The sequence below is a fragment of the Rhinatrema bivittatum genome, chromosome 4, assembly GCF_901001135.1.
Source record: "Rhinatrema bivittatum chromosome 4, aRhiBiv1.1, whole genome shotgun sequence".
NCBI classification, from domain to species: Eukaryota; Metazoa; Chordata; class Amphibia; order Gymnophiona; family Rhinatrematidae; genus Rhinatrema; species Rhinatrema bivittatum.
The window spans coordinates 470275546-470293971 of NC_042618.1; the positions used below are offsets into that span (position 1 = coordinate 470275546).

Consider the following 18426-nt stretch of genomic DNA (forward strand, 5'->3'; position numbering starts at 1 on the left):
TGCCTTGGGCCATTGGTGAAGATAAAATCTTCAGAAGAAGCATGCTGCTACTTCTGGAAAAAATATCTGCATTATGTATTTAAAATATTTAACATAATTTATTGAACAGTTTACTTATGTCTATATTTATTTGAAAAATATTGTCCTACATTATTTTTTTTGTAACTTATTAAGGAACTTAAAAGAGTGCTATTAAAATATTTTATTTATTTATGGTGCTGAATAAGTTCGTACTTGATGAATATTTGTTTTTTTTTTTTACCAATAAAACATTTCTGTTGCACGTGAGTGACTGTGTCTGTTCAATATCTTTGTAAGTGATATTATGGTGGGGTTAGATCAGGGGTCGGGAACCTTTTTGGCTGAGAGAGCCATGAACGCCACATATTTTAAAATGTAATTCCGTGAGAGCCATACTAACTGCAACCCCCCACCCTCCTGACTCCCCCAAGACCTACCAAATTACTTTACTGTAACCCCCTACTCTCCTGACGCCCCCAAGACCTGCCAAATTAATTTACTACAACCCCCACCCTCCTACCCCCCCCCCAAGACCTACCAAATTACTTTACTACAACCCCCTACTCTCCTGACGCCCCCAAGACCTGCCAAATTAATTTACTACAACCCCCACCCTCCTACCCCCCCCCCCAAGACCTACCAAATTAATTTACTACAACCCCCTACTCTCCTGACGCCCCCAAGACCTGCCAAATTAATTTACTACAACCCCCCATCCTCCTACCCCCCCCCCCCCAAGACCTGCCAAAAGTCCCTGGTGATCCAGCGGGGGTCCAGGGCTCGCAAACAAATCTTTAATAAAAAAGTAAAAATCTAACAAAATCCCCCACCCTCCTGACGCCCCCCAAGACCTCCAAAGTTCATTTACTACAACCCCCACCCTCCTGACCCCCCCAAGACCTGCCAAAAGTCCCTGGTGGTCCAGGTGGGATCCGGGAGCGATCTCCTGGACTTGGGCTGTCGGCTGCCAGTAGTCAAAATGGCGCTGACGGCCCTTTGCCCTCACTATGTCACTGGGGTCGACCAATGGCGGTGGTAGCCCCTGTGACATAGTAAGGGCAAAAGGCCGTCGACGCCATTTTGACTACTGGCAGCCGACAGCCCAAGTACAGGAGATCGCTCCCGGACCCCCGCTGGACCACCAGGTACTTTTGGCAGGTCTTGGGGGGGTCAGGAGGGTGGGGGTTGTAGTAAATGAATTTTGGAGGTCTTGGGGGGGCGTCAGGAGGGTGGGGGATTTTGTTAGATTTTTACTTTTTTATTAAAGATTTGTCTGCAAGCCAGAGCCATATCTGGCTCCCGAGCCATAGGCTCCTGACCCCTGGGTTAGATAGAAAGGTTTGCCTGGGGGGGGTGCTCTTCCGCCGGCAAACAAGATGGCCGCATAAAGAATTCGCTCCGCTCCCGACGCAGCGTACAAAGCAGAAAAACCCCGTTTTAAATCAGCTTGTCTTCGAGGAACACGGTGCACCGGCTAGAACTCGCGATCGTGCACAAGCTGATATGGCGGCGAGGAAAAAAGCTGTGGACCTGAAGCAGTTTCAATTCAGCAAGCTACCTCCCGATCTTGGCAGCGACCACGAGGCAAGGCCGGAGCAGGCCGCGGATGCCGCGAACGACATGCCGTCTCAGGTACCTGACCCTTCGGCTGAGGAGAGCTCGGAATGGGCAGAGACAACTGCCCAGCTTAAAAATGACATTCACGGCTGGTTTATGGAATTTAGGGCCGATTTAAAAGCCCATAAGCAAGAGCTGATGGCCTCAATGGCGGACATCCGTGAAGATATAGCCAGCTTAGGCCATCGGGTGGATGAGCTTGATAACAGAGTGGATGCGCAAGGCGTATCATTAAATAAAGTAGCGCTGCAACAGAACCATATGGAAGGAGAACTTGGCACACTACAAGAAAAATTAGAGGACTTGGAAAACTGTTCCAGACGCTGCAAAATCAGAATTAGGGGAGTCCCTGAGTCTCCTGAATACACTGATGTTATGCAAACAGCCACTACCATATGTAAATTTATTTTATGCCTTCCTCAAGAAGCGGGGGATCGGGAATCGGGAACTCTGACTGACCCCATAAGACTTGAGAGGGCGCATAGGGCCTTGGGGCCCAGAACAGACTCGAGGCCGCGAGATATTATTCTGTGCTGCCACAGCTTTATACAAAAATCCAAAATTATGGAAGCAGCCAGCAAAAAACATTCCTGGTCATGGGAAGGACACTCAATATCCCTATTTCAGGATCTGGCTCCATCCACTCTCTGCAAACGATTTGAATTGAAAGAAATTACTGCCTATCTTCGGGCTGAAAATATCCATTATCGCTGGACCTTCCCTTTTGGACTTCAATTCATGATCAACGGCGTGACCTATCGTACCAAAACGCTCACGGAGGCTATTGGAGCCCTGAACAAGGCTGGCCACCAACCTAATATAGTGGCACCGAAGAAACCCACACGAAACCTGAAAATGGATGATCATCCGAAATGGCGCAGGGCGGGTAAGGGAGGAAGCCGTCTCCGTCGCCATTCTGAGGACTCCCGTACTGCTCTGTCCGATCAAGGCTGATGCCAAGTCTGTAAGTTGTTGGAGCTAAGACCACGGTCGAAGAGACTCTACTTCATCACTACTGTTCCAGGGTTCACCAAGTTGTTACCCCTCCGCAGATGATCACTGCGAGTGGTCGTGGTATACAGAGGGGAACAGCTGGACTTATCCATACAGTGAGACTGTTTCTTGTTATATTTAAGAGTGTACTACGGGGTTTATTGATACATTATTAACGGGAGGGGGGCGGGGGAGTTAGGGTCTTGCTGGCAGGGAGTGACTCCCAGGAGGGGAGTATATTCACCCACAGGTTGATGTGGGTGATGTTAGTTTTGGGGATGATATGGGGGTTATCCTTTCCGGGAATCTTACTGGTTACCGCTGTACTGTTTGGCTTGTTATTCGTTAACAGGGGGAAGTTACCTTCACATGGCTAATCAGATTACATCCTCTAAACGTATGGGAAATGGAGAGTGTCTTATGTCTTTTAATGTCAAGGGCCTCAACCATTATCGTAAAAGATTTCTACTTTACCAAGAGCTGCAAACTTATCATGTTTCTATTGCGTTACTTCAGGAGACCCATCTGAAGAAACGGCATGAAAGGGTACTCTCGTCACCTCACTACCCCCATACATATCTTGCCGCTAGCACAAAAGACTCCAAATATGCTGGGGTGGGTATACTGATTGCTTGCGATCTAGTTCATGAGGTATTAGAGGTTGTGCGAGATCCTCTGGGGCGGTATGTTTTGCTTAAAATTAGGGTGGGAAAACAGATTACTACTTTGGTCAGCTTGTACGCACCTAATACAGGTCAGGATATCTTCTTTAATACACTGGATGAGGTACTGAATAAATACGCTGAAGGAACACTCATTGTGGGGGGGGATTTTAATGTGATACATAGCCCTTCTTTGGATAACTCAGCGCAGACATCTACAGTTCCAAAAAAGGTACGACAGCGCCTATCCACATTGATATCACACTGGCAGCTGGGAGATGTCTGGTGGCTGAGGAATCCGCATTCTAGATGTTACAGTTATTTCTCACATACTCACCAGCTTTACTCCAGGATTGACTACTTCCTGGTGGATAAGCAGACACAAAACTGGGTGATTGACGCTGGTATCGAACCCATTATATGGTCGGATCATTCCCCAGTGTGGATTAAATTGCATTTTCATAACCAGGATCCGGGTCAGAAGTTTTGGCGTTTAAATGAGGGTCTACTTAGGGATCCGTCCTTTGTGACACACTTAGGAACACAACTTACTGAGTTTTTCCAACGCCATACTAATGACTGTACACCTGGACCGACGATATGGGACTGCTCCAAGGCAGTTGCGCGGGGCATACTCATATCATGTGCATCTTTTTGCAAACGGGAGAAGGAGAAAAAAAGGCAAACCTTAACTGCAGAGCTGGCTCAGTTATCACAGAGGCATATGCAAACACAGTGCCCTCGGTCCCTTCGAAAAATTTAGGGCAATCGCGATGCCCTTAAAGCACTCGATACTGAAAAAAATTGCTTTTCAATTGGATGTTGTCAAGTAGCAATACTTCGAAGGGGGCAATAAGGCGGGCCGTCTATTAGCCCGCCGCTTAAAGGCGGTTCTCACCCAAAACAATATCGCCAAAATTAAGGATAGTGGGGGACAATTAGTTACGTCCTCTGAAGGGATCCGGAAATGCTTTACTGATTTCTATGGCCAACTGTATAGCGAGGACAAGACTATAGTCAACACTGATATAGCTGGGTATCTGGAGAATTTGCCTCTACCGACTATCACAGACGAGCAACAGAAGTATCTTGACTCCCCCATACTCCTTGAGGAGGTTCAACTGGCGATAAAGGCCCTAAAACCAGGGAAATCTCCGGGCCTAGATGGCCTGACTGGAAGCTACTATACAAAGCTTTCTCATGTGGTGGCTGAACCCCTCACTGAAATGTTTAATTCCCTGAGAACTACTGGGAAGTTGGCGCATAATGCCAATGTTGCTGGTATTACAGTCCTTGCCAAACCAGGCCGGGACCCTATTCACTGTGGGTCATACCGCCCAATTTCACTTATAAATTTAGATTTGAAAATTCTAGCCCGCATATTGGCGGAACGATTAAAGGGCATTATTCCTTCCTTAGTGCATAATGACCAGGTGGGATTTATTCCATCAGGTATGGCTAGTGACAATATTAGGAAAGTGGCTGATCTGATCGATTGGGTACATCACCATAAGCTCCCTGCTGCATTATTGGCTATTGACGCGGAGAAGGCCTTCGACTTAGTTCATTGGCCCTTCCTCTTTAGAGTACTGGACACAATGAACTTTGGTGAGTTTTTTCAAACTTGGATCAAGAAATTGTATATGAAGCCACAGGCCAGAGTCAAAGTTAATGGAGGGTATGGGCCGTTATTCAATATACAGAGAGGAACGCGCCAGGGATGCCCGTTATCACCTATGCTTTTTGCACTTTTCTTAGAGCCCTTTGCTTGGACAATCCAACGGACGGCTACTATCACTGGAGTCCGTCTTACTAACTTACATTTTAAATTGTCCTTATTTGCGGACGATATCCTTTTCACTCTAACTAATCCTGCCACATCCCTACAGGGAGTTGCAGATGCTCTGGAGCAGTTTCATAAAGTGTCTGGCTTCACAGTAAATTTAGAAAAATCAGAACTCTTGAATCTCACTTTGTCCCCACAGGAGGTTCTAGACATTAAGCAACAATTCCCCTTTAGATGGGCAAAATCCTCTATTAAATACCTGGGGGGTACACATTGGATCCCACACTTCACAACTACAATCACTTAATTATAACTCTCTGTGGAAAAAGATTGACAGAGATATGCTGACGTGGTACAGGGATTCGTTCTCATGGCTGGGTAGATTGGCCATCGTTAAAATGGTAATTCTCCCACGCCTATTATATTTTTTTTCTACCATCCCTATCTTTCTCCCCACTACATTGCTGAAACGGTGGCAGACTAAAATGTACAGCTTTATCTGGAGAAAGCGGCCGCCCCGGGTAGCTCGAACTGTTTTATATTTACCCAAGCGGGCAGGGGGATTGGGAGCACCGAACCTTATCTGGTATTACACAGCAGCACAGCTTCGCTTTTTAGTAGATTTTTATCATACAGTGGATACAAAACAATGGGTCCAATTGGAACAGAGGCAGATAGGGTCTATGCCCCTTCAGGCGTTAGCATGGCAGCCTAAATCCACTTGGCTACCAATGGCACGATTACCACTAGCTCTAATTACTACACTCAGAGTGTGGAAGGCGTGGAAACCTAAACTTGTGGGCCTTTCTGAATACTTTCAGTCCTCTCGCCTCTTTTCCAATAACCTTTTTCGGGGAGGCACAGAAAATCCTCGGCTGGTAACTTGGGAACAACAAGGGCTCTCTACATTTGGGCAATTTTTGAGGGATATGTCTGTGCGGAGCCTGGAGACTTTATCTAGTCCAGGGCCACTTGACCTAGGACAAGTGCTAGCTTATGCTCAGGTCCGTCATTTTCTTCAAACATTGATATCCGCCAAAAAGATCCACCCAAATAAAACCCTCTTCAAGTCCTATTGTGAACATTCGGACAAAATGAAGGGAGTCCTTTCTAAAATTTATAAACTATTAAATAATCATTCCCCTTATTCGGCCAACCATCTCCTAGCTTGGAATAAGGATCTAGGGGAAGATCTCTCTAAGGATGATTGGGATCTCATATTCCTTCAGTTTTCTAAGGTGTCCATTGCTGCCTCTATACAAGAACACTGCTACAAAGTGTTGTATTGATGGCACTGGACCCCAGAGAAACTTCATCGAATGTTGCCTGAAATCTCTAATTTATGTTGGCGAGGCTGTGGCCTTGTTGCTAATTATACTCATATTTGGTGGCACTGCCCAAAAGTACGCTTCTTTTGGCAACAGCTTTTTGAATGGCTTGAGTCTGTAGTGCAGGGATTTCGAACTCCTAGCATAAGGGGTGTTTTATTACATGAGCCTTCTGAGGACTACTCTAAGCATACTAATAAATTCCTTACCCAAGTTTATATTGCAGCCCGAGCTGCATTAGCTAAGGTTTGGAAATCTCCTGACATTCCATCAAGGGCAGAGGTACTGCGCAGACTACATAGCCAGTATCATCTGTTGTATCTCACTGCGGTAAAACATGATAATCTGAAACCTTTTCAAGCTATATGGCGCCCTATGACACAATGGCTACTTACTCAAAAGGGACCCACTCCTGGGGTAGCCTAGTAGCGTTGCGACATCTCAGCCATGCACCCATGGGTAGGATAACATACAGCACAACCACTGACGGTGGATATAAAACATCTGAAACCGTTCATTCAGTTTTTATAACTCTTTATTATAGCCAATACAATAATCTCTTTGCTTAACATGTTTATCCTCTACAGAGACCTGGAAAGGGGGGGGGGGGCGGTGGGAGGGTTTGAGATGAAAAACTTGCTTGGCTCCTTAGAGTGCACTGTGTCTGATGGCTTTGGAAGTATGTATTTCATTGTACTTTGTACTCTGAGTTACTGTTGAGTATTACGTGATGTTACTGAGCGTGGGTTTCAGTGCTTTTCAATGCTAAGCTATGCTGATGTTACTGTTGTGTATTATGTGCTGTTACTGAGCGTGGGTTTCAGTGCTTTTCAATGCTAAGCTATGCTGATGTTACTGTTGTGTATTACGTGATGTTACTGAGCGTGGGTTTCAGTGCTTTTCAATGCTAAGCTATGCTGATGTTACTGTTGTGTATTACGTGCTGTTACTGAGCGTGGGTTTCAGTGCTTTTCAATGCTAAGCTATGCTGATGTTACTGTTGTGTATTACGTGCTGTTACTGAGCGTGGGTTTCAGTGCTCTTCAATGTTAAGCTATGCTGATGTTACTGTTGTGTATTACGTGCTGTTACTGAGCGTGGGTTTCAGTGCTTTTCGATGCTAAGCTATGCTGATGTTACTGTTGTGTATTACGTGCTGTTACTGAGCGTGGGTTTCAGTGCTCTTCAATGCTAAGCTATGCTGATGTTACTGTTGTGTATTACGTGCTGTTACTGAGCGTGGGTTTTAGTGCTCTTCAATGTTAAGCTATGCTGATGTTACTGTTGTGTATTACGTGCTGTTACTGAGCGTGGGTTTCAGTGCTCTTTAATGTTAAGCTTTGCTGATGTTACTGTTGTGTATTACGTGCTGTTACTGAGCGTGGGTTTCAGTGCTCTTCAATGTTAAGCTATGCTGATGTTACTGTTGTGTATTACGTGACGTTACTGAGCGTGGGTTTCAGTGCTCTTCAATGCTAAGCTATGCTGATGTTACTGTTGTGTATTACGTGACGTTACTGAGCGTGGGTTTCAGTGCTCTTCAATGCTAAGCTATGCTGATGTTACTGTTGAGTATTACGTGCTGTTACTGAGCGTGGGTTTCAGTGCTCTTCGATGCTAAGCTATGCTGATGTTACTGTTGTGTATTACGTGATATTACTGAGCGTGGGTTTCAGTGCTTTTCAATGTTAAGCTATGCTGATGTTACTGTTGTGTATTACGTGATGTTACTGAGCGTGGGTTTCAGTGTTTTTCAATGCTAAGCTATGCTGATGTTACTGTTGTGGATTACGTGATGTTACTGAGCGTGGGTTTCAGTGCTTTTCAATGCTAAGCTATGCTGATGTTACTGTTGTGTATTACGTGCTGTTACTGAGCGTGGGTTTCACTGCTCTTCAATGCTAAGCTATGCTGACGTTACTGTTGTGTATTACGTGCTGTTACTGAGCGTGGGTTTCACTGCTCTTCAATGCTAAGCTATGCTGACGTTACTGTTGTGTATTACGTGCTGTTACTGAGCGTGGGTTTCAGTGCTCTTCAATGCTAAGCTATGCTGACGTTACTGTTGTGTATTACGTGCTGTTACTGAGCGTGGGTTTCAGTGCTCTTCAATGCTAAGCTATGCTGATGTTACTGTTGTGGATTACGTGATGTTACTGAGCGTGGGTTTCAGTGCTCTTCAATGCTAAGCTATGCTGATGTTACTGTTGTGTATTACGTGCTGTTACTGAGCGTGGGTTTCAGTGCTTTTCAATGCTAAGCTATGCTGATGTTACTGTTGTGTATTACGTGATGTTACTGAGCGTGGGTTTCAGTGCTTTTCCATGCTAAGCTATGCCGGAAATGATTTCCCTGAGTTTGAACTCCCTGAAGTGGGCTTTTGGAAAATGTACAAATGCATTTTCTAAAGTGACTTGTAATGTGCCCTGGTGTATATTTGTCATTGTGCCTATAGTGGGTAAAAACAGAAAAATGTGAATCAGTCTCCTGGTTTTGGTTGGCAGAGGACATGACAGTGGCTTCTCCCTTTCCTAAGTGTTTTTTTTCTCTTTTTCTAACCTTCGGAGATTTTTTGCATTATTTAAATTCCCCCCATCTTTTAACTGTCCTCTTGCTAGGATGGGCCTAAGTCTCTTTAGATGAAGGAGGCCATCTTGTCTGGAGTGTTGGTGTTTTGGAGCTGAGGAAAGCGTCTGGAGGAAGTGTATCTGGTAGGCTTCACCGCTCACCAGTTTGGGAGTTTTTTCCAGCCAGGACAGATTGGAGATTCTTCCTTTGTGATCTTGACCACTTCCCTTTTCTGGATTTTCCAGTCTTCTTACCCCTGAGACCAGTTAACGGTGGGGGCAGAGACAGCTGGATTTTAAGAAATTTTGAGGCCCCGTTTTTAAGGAAAGAGTGGTTTGTTCTATTTTCACGCTCAACTTATGATTGTGAGAGAAGAGAATTTACCCTCCCTTCAAGAGGAGGGCTTACTGGATACGATTCAGATCAGAGGAGGAAAGCTAAGAGGAGGTGCATGACGGACAAAAGAAACTGCAGTCTTTGGAGCTGTTGGTCTTCTTTTTATGTTAATTCATTTTTTTCCATTCTGGCACCTTTATCTTTATTAATATTTTTTGACTGCTTAAACGCGGAGCCCACTACGTGATGTAAAAAATGTGCATGCACAATTTAACAATAAATTAGACAAATCATTATAATAAAAGTTTTTTAAGTTGACGGAAACCTACTTTGTGCGGAACGCCACTATCCGTTTGCTGGCTGCATTTCTCTGTGTGTATCCCCTCCTAAGATCCCCTTAAGTGAGTACCACTGAATTGTGAAGAAGAGGGTGTCCGGAAACCCTCCCCCTCCCCTGAGGTCTCTACCTCTCGCTTATTGAGAGATGGCAGAAAGTAGCAGGGTCCAGGACATTAAAGTAAGAGCCCTGGAAACAGTGTGGCCCCTTCATTCAGCATATCAAATGGAGAGGGGGATTGCACCAGCCTAACATATTCACGGCGTTAAGAAAAGTCTTAGCAGTCATCGGTCGTGGCTTTTGATGTAAATGTACATTTAAATCTCCTAGTGTTGCACACCCCGTCCGCGTCCGGTCCGCGCACGGGCCTGCTCACCTCTCTGGTTCCATGACAGGTCCCCGGTCGGCCTCCCTAGCGGCAACTGGTTGGCCTCCCTAGCGGCAACTGCGAGCTCTTCCAGGCCTCGGCGTCCCATGGCGGCGGTCGCCGAGCCTTCCACTGCGCACCAGACCTCACGTCGGAGTTCGGCTCCCTCCATGACGTTGGCCACGCCCCTACATGTGCACACGTGGACCGCCCGGCCTCTTTTAGGGCCAGGGGCGGGTCCTAGCTCCGCGGCGCGCCCTGGTTGATTCCCTGATATAAGGAAGTCCATGCCTGCACTTCCTTGCCTTGGCAATCGGGTTAGTTTTGTGCTAGATTTTCTGAGCCTTGTTCCAGTCTTGTTCCATTCTCGTTCCAGGATCCTTCTGTTCCAGCCTTGTTCCAGCCTTGTTCCAGCCTTGTTCCTGCATCCTTCCATTCCAGTGTCCTCTTGTTCCTGTGTTCGTCTGTCGTCTCCCCAGGTAATATCTCCAGACTGTCTCACTGGGACTGACCTCGGCTTGTTCCTTGACCCTCCTGCCTGCTGCCTGCCTTCTGACCTCGGCCTGCCTGTGACCTCGACTGACCTCCGGAACCTGACCCCTGCTTCGTTGACCACTCCTCAGACTGATCCTCAGATTCTGACCTCTGCCTGATTGACCTCGTCTCAAGAATCTGGCTCTGTTCCTTGCCTTGTCATCGCCTACGCTGTTCTGGTCCTCCTTGCTCCATCTGACCTCCAGTCTCGAACCGTGATCGTGATCCTCTCCTGTCTGTGTGCACGCCAGTCTATAATCTCTCCAGGAGGCCCTGTGAGGCCCACCTAAATCCAAGCGGCCCCAGTCCCTACGGGCTTCCAGTGGTGAAGCTCATCCTAGCCTCTGTCTCCTCCAGTGCTCCGCCCCCTGGGGGCAGGTGCTTCCTGGTCCCTACCAGGGAGTTGTAATCCACTCCAGGACAAGGGTCCACCCTGAGTGCAACACCTAGGCTAGCACCGAATGTAAATCAAGTGCAATCTTCATTAGAGTATCTATAAAAGAAGACAAATCTGATGCCAAAGAGTTGGGAAGACAATATGCCAAACAGCAGTGGCTACTGAAAATTCAAGTGGCTGGAGGAGCCAAGGCTACAGATTTAATTTTTAAAGGAATACTGCGCTTATTAACGAACACAAGCCCGTCGCTTTGCCTATCATCACGTGGATATGAAATGAATGTATATCCAGCAGGGCAGAACTAACTTAACAAGACTTTATGTTATAATTAGTGAGGTTTGGGTGGACCCTTGGACACTGTGGCAGCTGACCACGCCCATGGGGGAAGTCCCGTGAGGGGCCACAGGTCAGGCTCAGCTTAGGACACACAAACACAGAGATTGATCTTTTATTAGACAATGTGATGAAGCCACCAGAGGTGGCAGTGGTGAGCAGCAGAAGTAGCCCGGCTGGGCTAGTATCCCTCAGGCGCTGGAACAGCGACTCCTCCGGTAGCAGTGCTGTAGTGGAGAGAACTGAGAATAGTGAGTAGAGTGGAATATGCACAAAGCCCCAGTATGGAGAACCCCAGGATAGGGAGAGCAGGCCCTCGAGAAGCGAGTACCTGATCCCTGATCCCTGAGAGGCTTGAAGGTAATGTACTCACACAGCGGTTCCACGTAGGAGATGGCACTGGGGCTGGAACGGAGGCAGGCCCTCGAGGAGCGAGTTCCTGGTTCCAGGGAACAGCTCTGAGGTGAAGATGGTAGTACTCACTGGTGATGAAGATAGCGAATCCTTCCAGGCAGAAGAGAAGGTAGGAGCAGGCAGCAAGTCAGGGAATGTGGGCCCTTGAGCGAGTACCGGTTTCCTGATAGCAACCTGAAAAGCAAGTGAGGCCCCCGAGGAGCAGGTACCCCGTTAGCGTTAAGAGTCCAATGGAAAATTGGAGAGGCAGAGTAGCTGGGTACGGAGAACGAATCCCATCCGTAAGGTATCCCTTGCTAACTCAAAGGCTAGCAAACATTGTAGGCTTTAAATATCTGGGCAGCGTGACGTCATCAAAAGGGGACGCCCCTGAGGTTCACGCCAAGTAGGAAATAAGAGTGAGGGCCGCGCGGCGTGCGCGCCCTAAGGTACCAGCGCGGAGCATGGCGGGAGGCAGCGCCCAAGCCGGTCCGGGGACGCCGGAGAGGACGGCAGGCAGACGCCGCGGCAGCCAGGCGTCCATCCATAGCGAGAAGAGGTGCAAAGAAAGAAAGGTAGGCGGAGTGGAGCCGTCAGGAAGGGACGGTTGCAACACTTTATCAGTGTTCTTTAAGCACGATTCTGTGATTCATAAGCGATCTGATTTTGAATCATTCAACATATCATGAATTATTGGAATTTTCTTCAATATTGATTGAGCATTAACAGGTAAAACTATAAGGATAGCTGGCATAGTAGACTTCATCATTTTTTGACAGAGTATCTATAACAGACTATGTGCTCTATCTTTACAGACGACGGATTTCTATTTACTCTACCCTACTCCAAAATTACTGGGATGGGAAAACTGCACTTAACATTCCAGCTGACCTGACTCATTAATCATAATGAAATCTGCCTTGATGTCATCTAGATTACTTGTAGATAAAGACTGTATGCAAAACAACAGAAAGAATAAGGATAAAAAAAACAATAATTCTACTGCTGGATGAGGACAACCTCAACAGTACAATCAATCAAGCTCAGGGAACATTATTTGCGCACGAATCGCACATGAAGTTTACTCCTTACTGTCCACCTTCTCCTTCAGGTTAGAACTGTTAAGCGGCTTCACCCCACAGGACTGTATGTTACATAAGAACATAAGAAAATGCCATACTGGGTCAGACCAAGCATCTGTTTTCAACAGTGGCCAATCCAGGCCATAAGAACCTGGCAAGTACCCAAAAACTAAGTCTATTCCATGTTACCATTGCTAATGGCAGTGGCTATTCTCTAAGTGAACTTAATAGCAGATAATGGACTTCTCCTCCAAGAACTTATCCAATCCTTTTTTAAACACAGCTATACTAACTGCACTAACCACATCCTCTGGCAACAAATTCCAGAGTTTAATTGTGCGTTGAATGAAAGAGAACTTTCTCCGATTAGTTTTAAATGTGCCCCATGCTAACTTCATGGCGTGCCCCCTAGTCTTTCTACTATCCGAAAGAGTAAATAACCGATTCACATCTACCCATTCTAGACCTCTCATGATTTTAAACACCTCTATCATATCCCCCCCGCAGTCGTCTCTTCTCCAAGCTGAAAAGTCCTAACCTCTTTAGTCTTTCCTCATAGGGGAGTTGTTCCATTCCCCTTATCATTTTGGTAGCCCTTCTCTGTACCTTCTCCATCGCCCTGCCTTGGATGAATTTCTTATTCTAAAAAGTAGGTCATCCATCCAAATAAATACATAAATAAAATGTATTTTATGCACGCAAATACACTTTTGTGTGCACAAAAGATTTCTGCGCCTAATGTAACAAAACAAAGGCAAACGAACGCACGTCTCTGTTTGGGTGGCTGTGGATCACTGGTGCACGATTTCATTTAGAGTAATGGAGTTTCCCGAGGGGTCAGGCAAGTTACAAGTGAAGATTCACAGGGCTCTGTTCATGCAGCTCAGTATAAGAGAGGTGCTTTATTAGAGTGAGAACATGGCAAAAGGATGCAAATAAGTATTCAACCCATTTATTCAGAGATAAACTGGAACTGATGTAGAAAGATGTCCTAATGTATATCATGCGGTCATGAGCTGGTATTAGGAGTGTATTCAAAAGCGCCTTTCAAAGTTTTATTTTTACAGTAAGTATCTAACAAAGGGCCATAGACACAGAATAGGAGTAAATCAAGCCCAAAGTTTGCCATCTGAGAACTCTTTCTTTAACTAGGTAGCCACATTACAATAAAAATGAATGTGGTAAATAAAGTCTCATTTCTTGGAAACCTCCAGCCCCTCATTACCAGTAAGTCTGAAGTTGCCTTTTACAGGACGTCACAAATAATGAGGTGAGGGATTTTTTTTTTTTTAATGTGGCAAAAATGCATAAAACAAGAGCAAGAAAAATGATTACTGGGCAGATGAACTGTAAGTTATCTAAGGCTGAAATCTCAGTGCACCGAGAGTTAAGAAAAAACTAGGTTGCCCTCTCATCTAAAAGGCTTCCGACGTCTTACTCAGGCAGCTGTGGGATAGGTAGAGGGGATGCTGACGCATTCTGCTTTCATAACCGGGCTGGTTTTAGTCATTCTGAGTATTCAGACTGGGGCGGGCAAAATAACCCCAGCACCGGCAAACAAGCAATGTCCCACAGAGACAATGTCCAGAGTCGCTGGACATCTGTTCAGGAAGAGTGCAACCTTCAAAGCCTCCATTCAGGTAACGTCAACTCCCTGCATGAAGAAAGTGGGTGAAGAGTATTAAACTTTTACTATTTTGAATTTTATTTGTCTGTTGTTTTTAATTTAATATTGAATTTTGTTGATTATTTGGTTAGATATCATTTTATTATTAGTTAAATTGTATATGATAATGTTTTAGACTTTATGATAAAGTACGATTGATTTCTACTTGTATTATTTTAATTTGCAAACCATGGCATTCATTTGTGAACAACTCTGATGATGCAAAATCAATCAAATAAATAATAATACTAGGTTCCTTTTCATTTATTGCATTTTACAGAAAGACAACATCACAAGCACAAGATTATTGAGCAAGGAGATAAGGAACGAATTTATGGTAAGTTTGACATTTCTCTTCTTCCAGTCTAGTTATAGCAAAGTATCTGTGTCTCATAATGCAGACTCTTGGAGGTCTTCTCCCCAGGTGCCACTCTCAAGCAGGTCTGTGAGGCAGGGATTCAACTCCCAGAGACAGTGGGGTCAAGTGAAATAAGTCAGATGCAGTTTGGGCAATGGAAGCCCTGAGCAGAAAATGTATATTTCTACTAAATTGTCAGTTACCCTTTGACATCTGCATTGGAAGGCCCCCCAGATTTGGATAAAAAATTGATCACTTTTTGACGATGTGCCAGTTCCTCAAGTGCAATGGGAGGTTAAAGCATGAACCTCATTTCACGCTAAGGGTTGGCATCTCCACTGCTAACCCTCGCTGGGCCAAACCCAGCTGCCACACATTCTAAGGGTGAGCACGGGCACAGTTCTGCATTATGGGGGCAATCCTGAAAGGCCTCGGGCAACTTGCAGGTCTGTGGGTACTTGATACTTGGTATTCATGGACTTGTGAAAATTCAGGGCTGGTAGATGCCGAGAACCATGAGGACATACGGTAAGTGACTATGGATGCTGCGTCTGCTTTACAGAATGTAGTTTACCCTCCTGGCTCCATCCATTTTCCCGTGGACAAAAAAACTCATGAGCTGTGAAACAGAGGCCAAAAGTGCATGCACTGATGGGAGGGTAATTATCGCCCCGAAGATTTTACCTGGGTGACTGCTTAGTTACCTGGACAAATTCCTTTGAAAATTGACATAGAAACATAGAAATGTGGAGCTCCAGATTCAGCCATTGTACAGCTTGGCAAGTTAGCTGGATAAACTTATCTGGCAAATTTAGCCTTATATTCAGTGATGTGGCTGTGCCACTGAATATATCTGGTTATTATAAAGTTAGCCAGATAATTTATCTTTAATTCAGTTCTACGGGGGCTACCAGAGTTGGTCAGCTAAGTTATCTTTGACTATCGAGTTGGCCAGGTAACATCCAGCTAACTCACTTCCTCCCCCCCATTATGTCCATTCCCCTCCCACCACTTAGCCGAATAAGTATTTATTGGGCTAAGTGGCAGCTGCTGACCACGGCCAAATATTTAAAACGTGCCACTTAGCTGGTTAAGTTGGACATTATCCGGCTAAGTGGCGCTGAATATTGGCTTCATGATGGCAGAAAAAGGCCACATGGCTCACCTGGGTCTGCCCATCCGTACCACCTGCTCAGCTCCGCCACTCCCTCAGAGATCCCCCGTGCTTATCCCAGGCTTTCTTCAATTCAGAAACTGTCCTGGTCTCCACCGCCTCCACGGGGAGCCTGCTCCATGCATCCTCCTCCCTCTCTGTAAAGAAATATTTCCTTAGATTACTCCCGAGTCTACCCCCTTTCACCCACCTCCCATGAACCAGAATCTCCTTTCTGCTAGAAGTTACCCCTCTCCTGTGCATTGATACCTTGGAGGTATTTAAATGTGTCTGGCATATCCCCACCTCGCTTTTCCTCTTTAAGCCGGTCCCCGTTCACTTCACAATAAAGTCTATTGTCTTGTACAGTTGGAAGGTCCACAAGTAAAAGAGCAGCTACTTTTCATTGATAAATTACTCCGGTAGTTTATTTTTGAATATAAACACAAGTTAAAAACACTTGGGTATTTTATTTCTGCTGTTTGTGTGGGTGGCTAAGGGAAAATAGCAAACCTCCTTTTTTTTTAAAAAAATCACTTTATTAGTTTTACATATCATCAAGTCAACAATCCAACACTGCCATCAAATTACACACCAAGCGTTTAAATAAGTGCCTCACAAATACCTTCACTAAACAGTTACAGGAATACCCCCCTCACCTCCCCTCCCAATGATGGTGAGTCCTCCTCCAAACTAGCAAGTCTCCTTTTAAAAATCCCATGTACAGGGGCTGTTTTACTTCTCCGACCCGAACACCCCTGTAGGAGCGTCTCCTTTTCACTCAGCTAGAAACGCAAGCGCTAAGAAGTCTGTGCGTATTTTTCAGGCTTGATTTTCAAAATGATTTATGTGCATAAAAACCTGTTGTATGCATGCAAGCGGGGTTTCAAAAATCCCTCCGTGCACCTAAATGTGCACGTGTAACTGTTTCACTTGCACTTTTACATGCACTGAGGAGAGGCGTTCCCAGGAGAGAGGGTGGACCTTTGATTCTCAAAAGCGTGCGCGTATGTTATCCTGCACAAATTGCACCCTGCTTGGAGCAAGCGGGACTTTGCGTATTTGGCCAATTACCCACGGATTTGTTCAAGGTGACCTGACACACGTACGTTTGTTTTAGTTGGTAAAGTCTGCCTGTGTAACGTGCACGCGGACATTACCTCCATGCAGGGTGCCACAAAATTATCCTCTTAGCCAGAGAAGGGAAGGAAACTTTCGGACAGGACAATTTACCCGGCTAAATGGGTTTAAAAATCGTCCCATAAATTTGGCAGCTCATAACAAGAGAGAAGGAAGGTATTAAACTCTTTACCTATATTACTGATATCCCTGGAATTAGGAATTTCCAACTGGGAAAACGCATTAGGCTTTGTAATAACTGCTAAGAATCCCCAGACAGCAAGGGAGGGGGCATAAAGGGATCCGTCTGGACCTTCATTTCATGACTCAGCAGTTCCAGTAGCACTCAGTCAGATTGATAACACAGAGAGAATTAGTAGATGTATCTGGGATGGTGTGTTTGTGTGTGTGTGTTATCTGGACCCAGTTCAGAAGAGTATTTCTCTTGCAAACAGCGGCAGCCGTTAGATGTTGTTAACTGGGTTTCGTCTTTGCCTTATCTTAGAAGAGCTGCAACGTTCGAGACCAGCTCCTGTCGTTCTACCTGAAAGATGTTTTTGGAACCTTGAAAGCTGAGACTGGCACGGAGCACATGGTCAGCGGCTTCGCATTTATGAAGGAGAACCTGAGAAACTGCGTGAGTATGGTCCTCTGGGCCTGTAAAGGAATTTAAGTGTCCCAGAAGGAGAGAAACGCGACAGACTAGAAATGGAGCATGAGAAGAATCCTGAACGTGGAGACTTCTGCTGGAGGGCAGTTGAAGTCTTTAAAGCTTGATGAGTATCAACGATAGCAGGCTCGGTAACTTTGAAGCAGCTGAGCGGGTGCACATGGATGCACATACGCCAGCTCGCACCAAAGGACGCAGCCATATTATAACATACGCGCGTATACGCGTGCATGGTATAAAATATGCTGTAGGCGCGTACATGTGCGCCCAATTTTATACGGACGTGCACAGGGGCGCGCAAATGCTGCCTCTGCCACGTTAGTGGGGAGATTTTACTAGACTTGCGCGACGATGCAATTACCAGTTTCCCCAGTTCATTTCCAGTTAGCCCAGGTAAAGGATAACCCCCCCTAGTTAATTAGCCTCCCTCTTACCCTGTTAGCCCCTTCACTTAAAACCCGCTGGCACTTACACGCCATCCCTAGCAGAAGTAAAGTTACACGGTAGAGAACCCCAGTGCGCGCTTGTGCACGTAAATGCTTGTGCGCAGATTTCATTGAGAAATCTAGGAATGCTCACGCCATGCCCCACCCCCTTTCCAGCAAAATGTTTTTTGTGTGCGCCTACCAGGAGATTTGCGCATACCCGCGTGCTTTTTAAAATCTGCGCAGTGCGCGCCAGCCTGACTTCTGGGCATGCCTCCCAG

At 45.8% G+C, this 18426-nt stretch overlaps 1 protein-coding gene across 1 annotated transcript in view; it reads left to right on the forward strand.

The window, feature by feature from the left end:
• Positions 1 to 1122: 1122 nt before the first annotated feature.
• The window catches only part of IL26 (interleukin 26), a 33393-nt gene continuing 16089 nt past the window's right edge, over positions 1123 to 18426 (forward strand). The window contains exons 1-3 of the mRNA XM_029597628.1: positions 1123 to 1166; positions 14701 to 14757; positions 17556 to 17687. Of these exons, the coding sequence (XP_029453488.1) occupies positions 14755 to 14757; positions 17556 to 17687 (135 nt within the window). The 5' untranslated portion in view covers positions 1123 to 1166; positions 14701 to 14754. The remainder of the gene's footprint in view (positions 1167 to 14700; positions 14758 to 17555; positions 17688 to 18426) is intronic.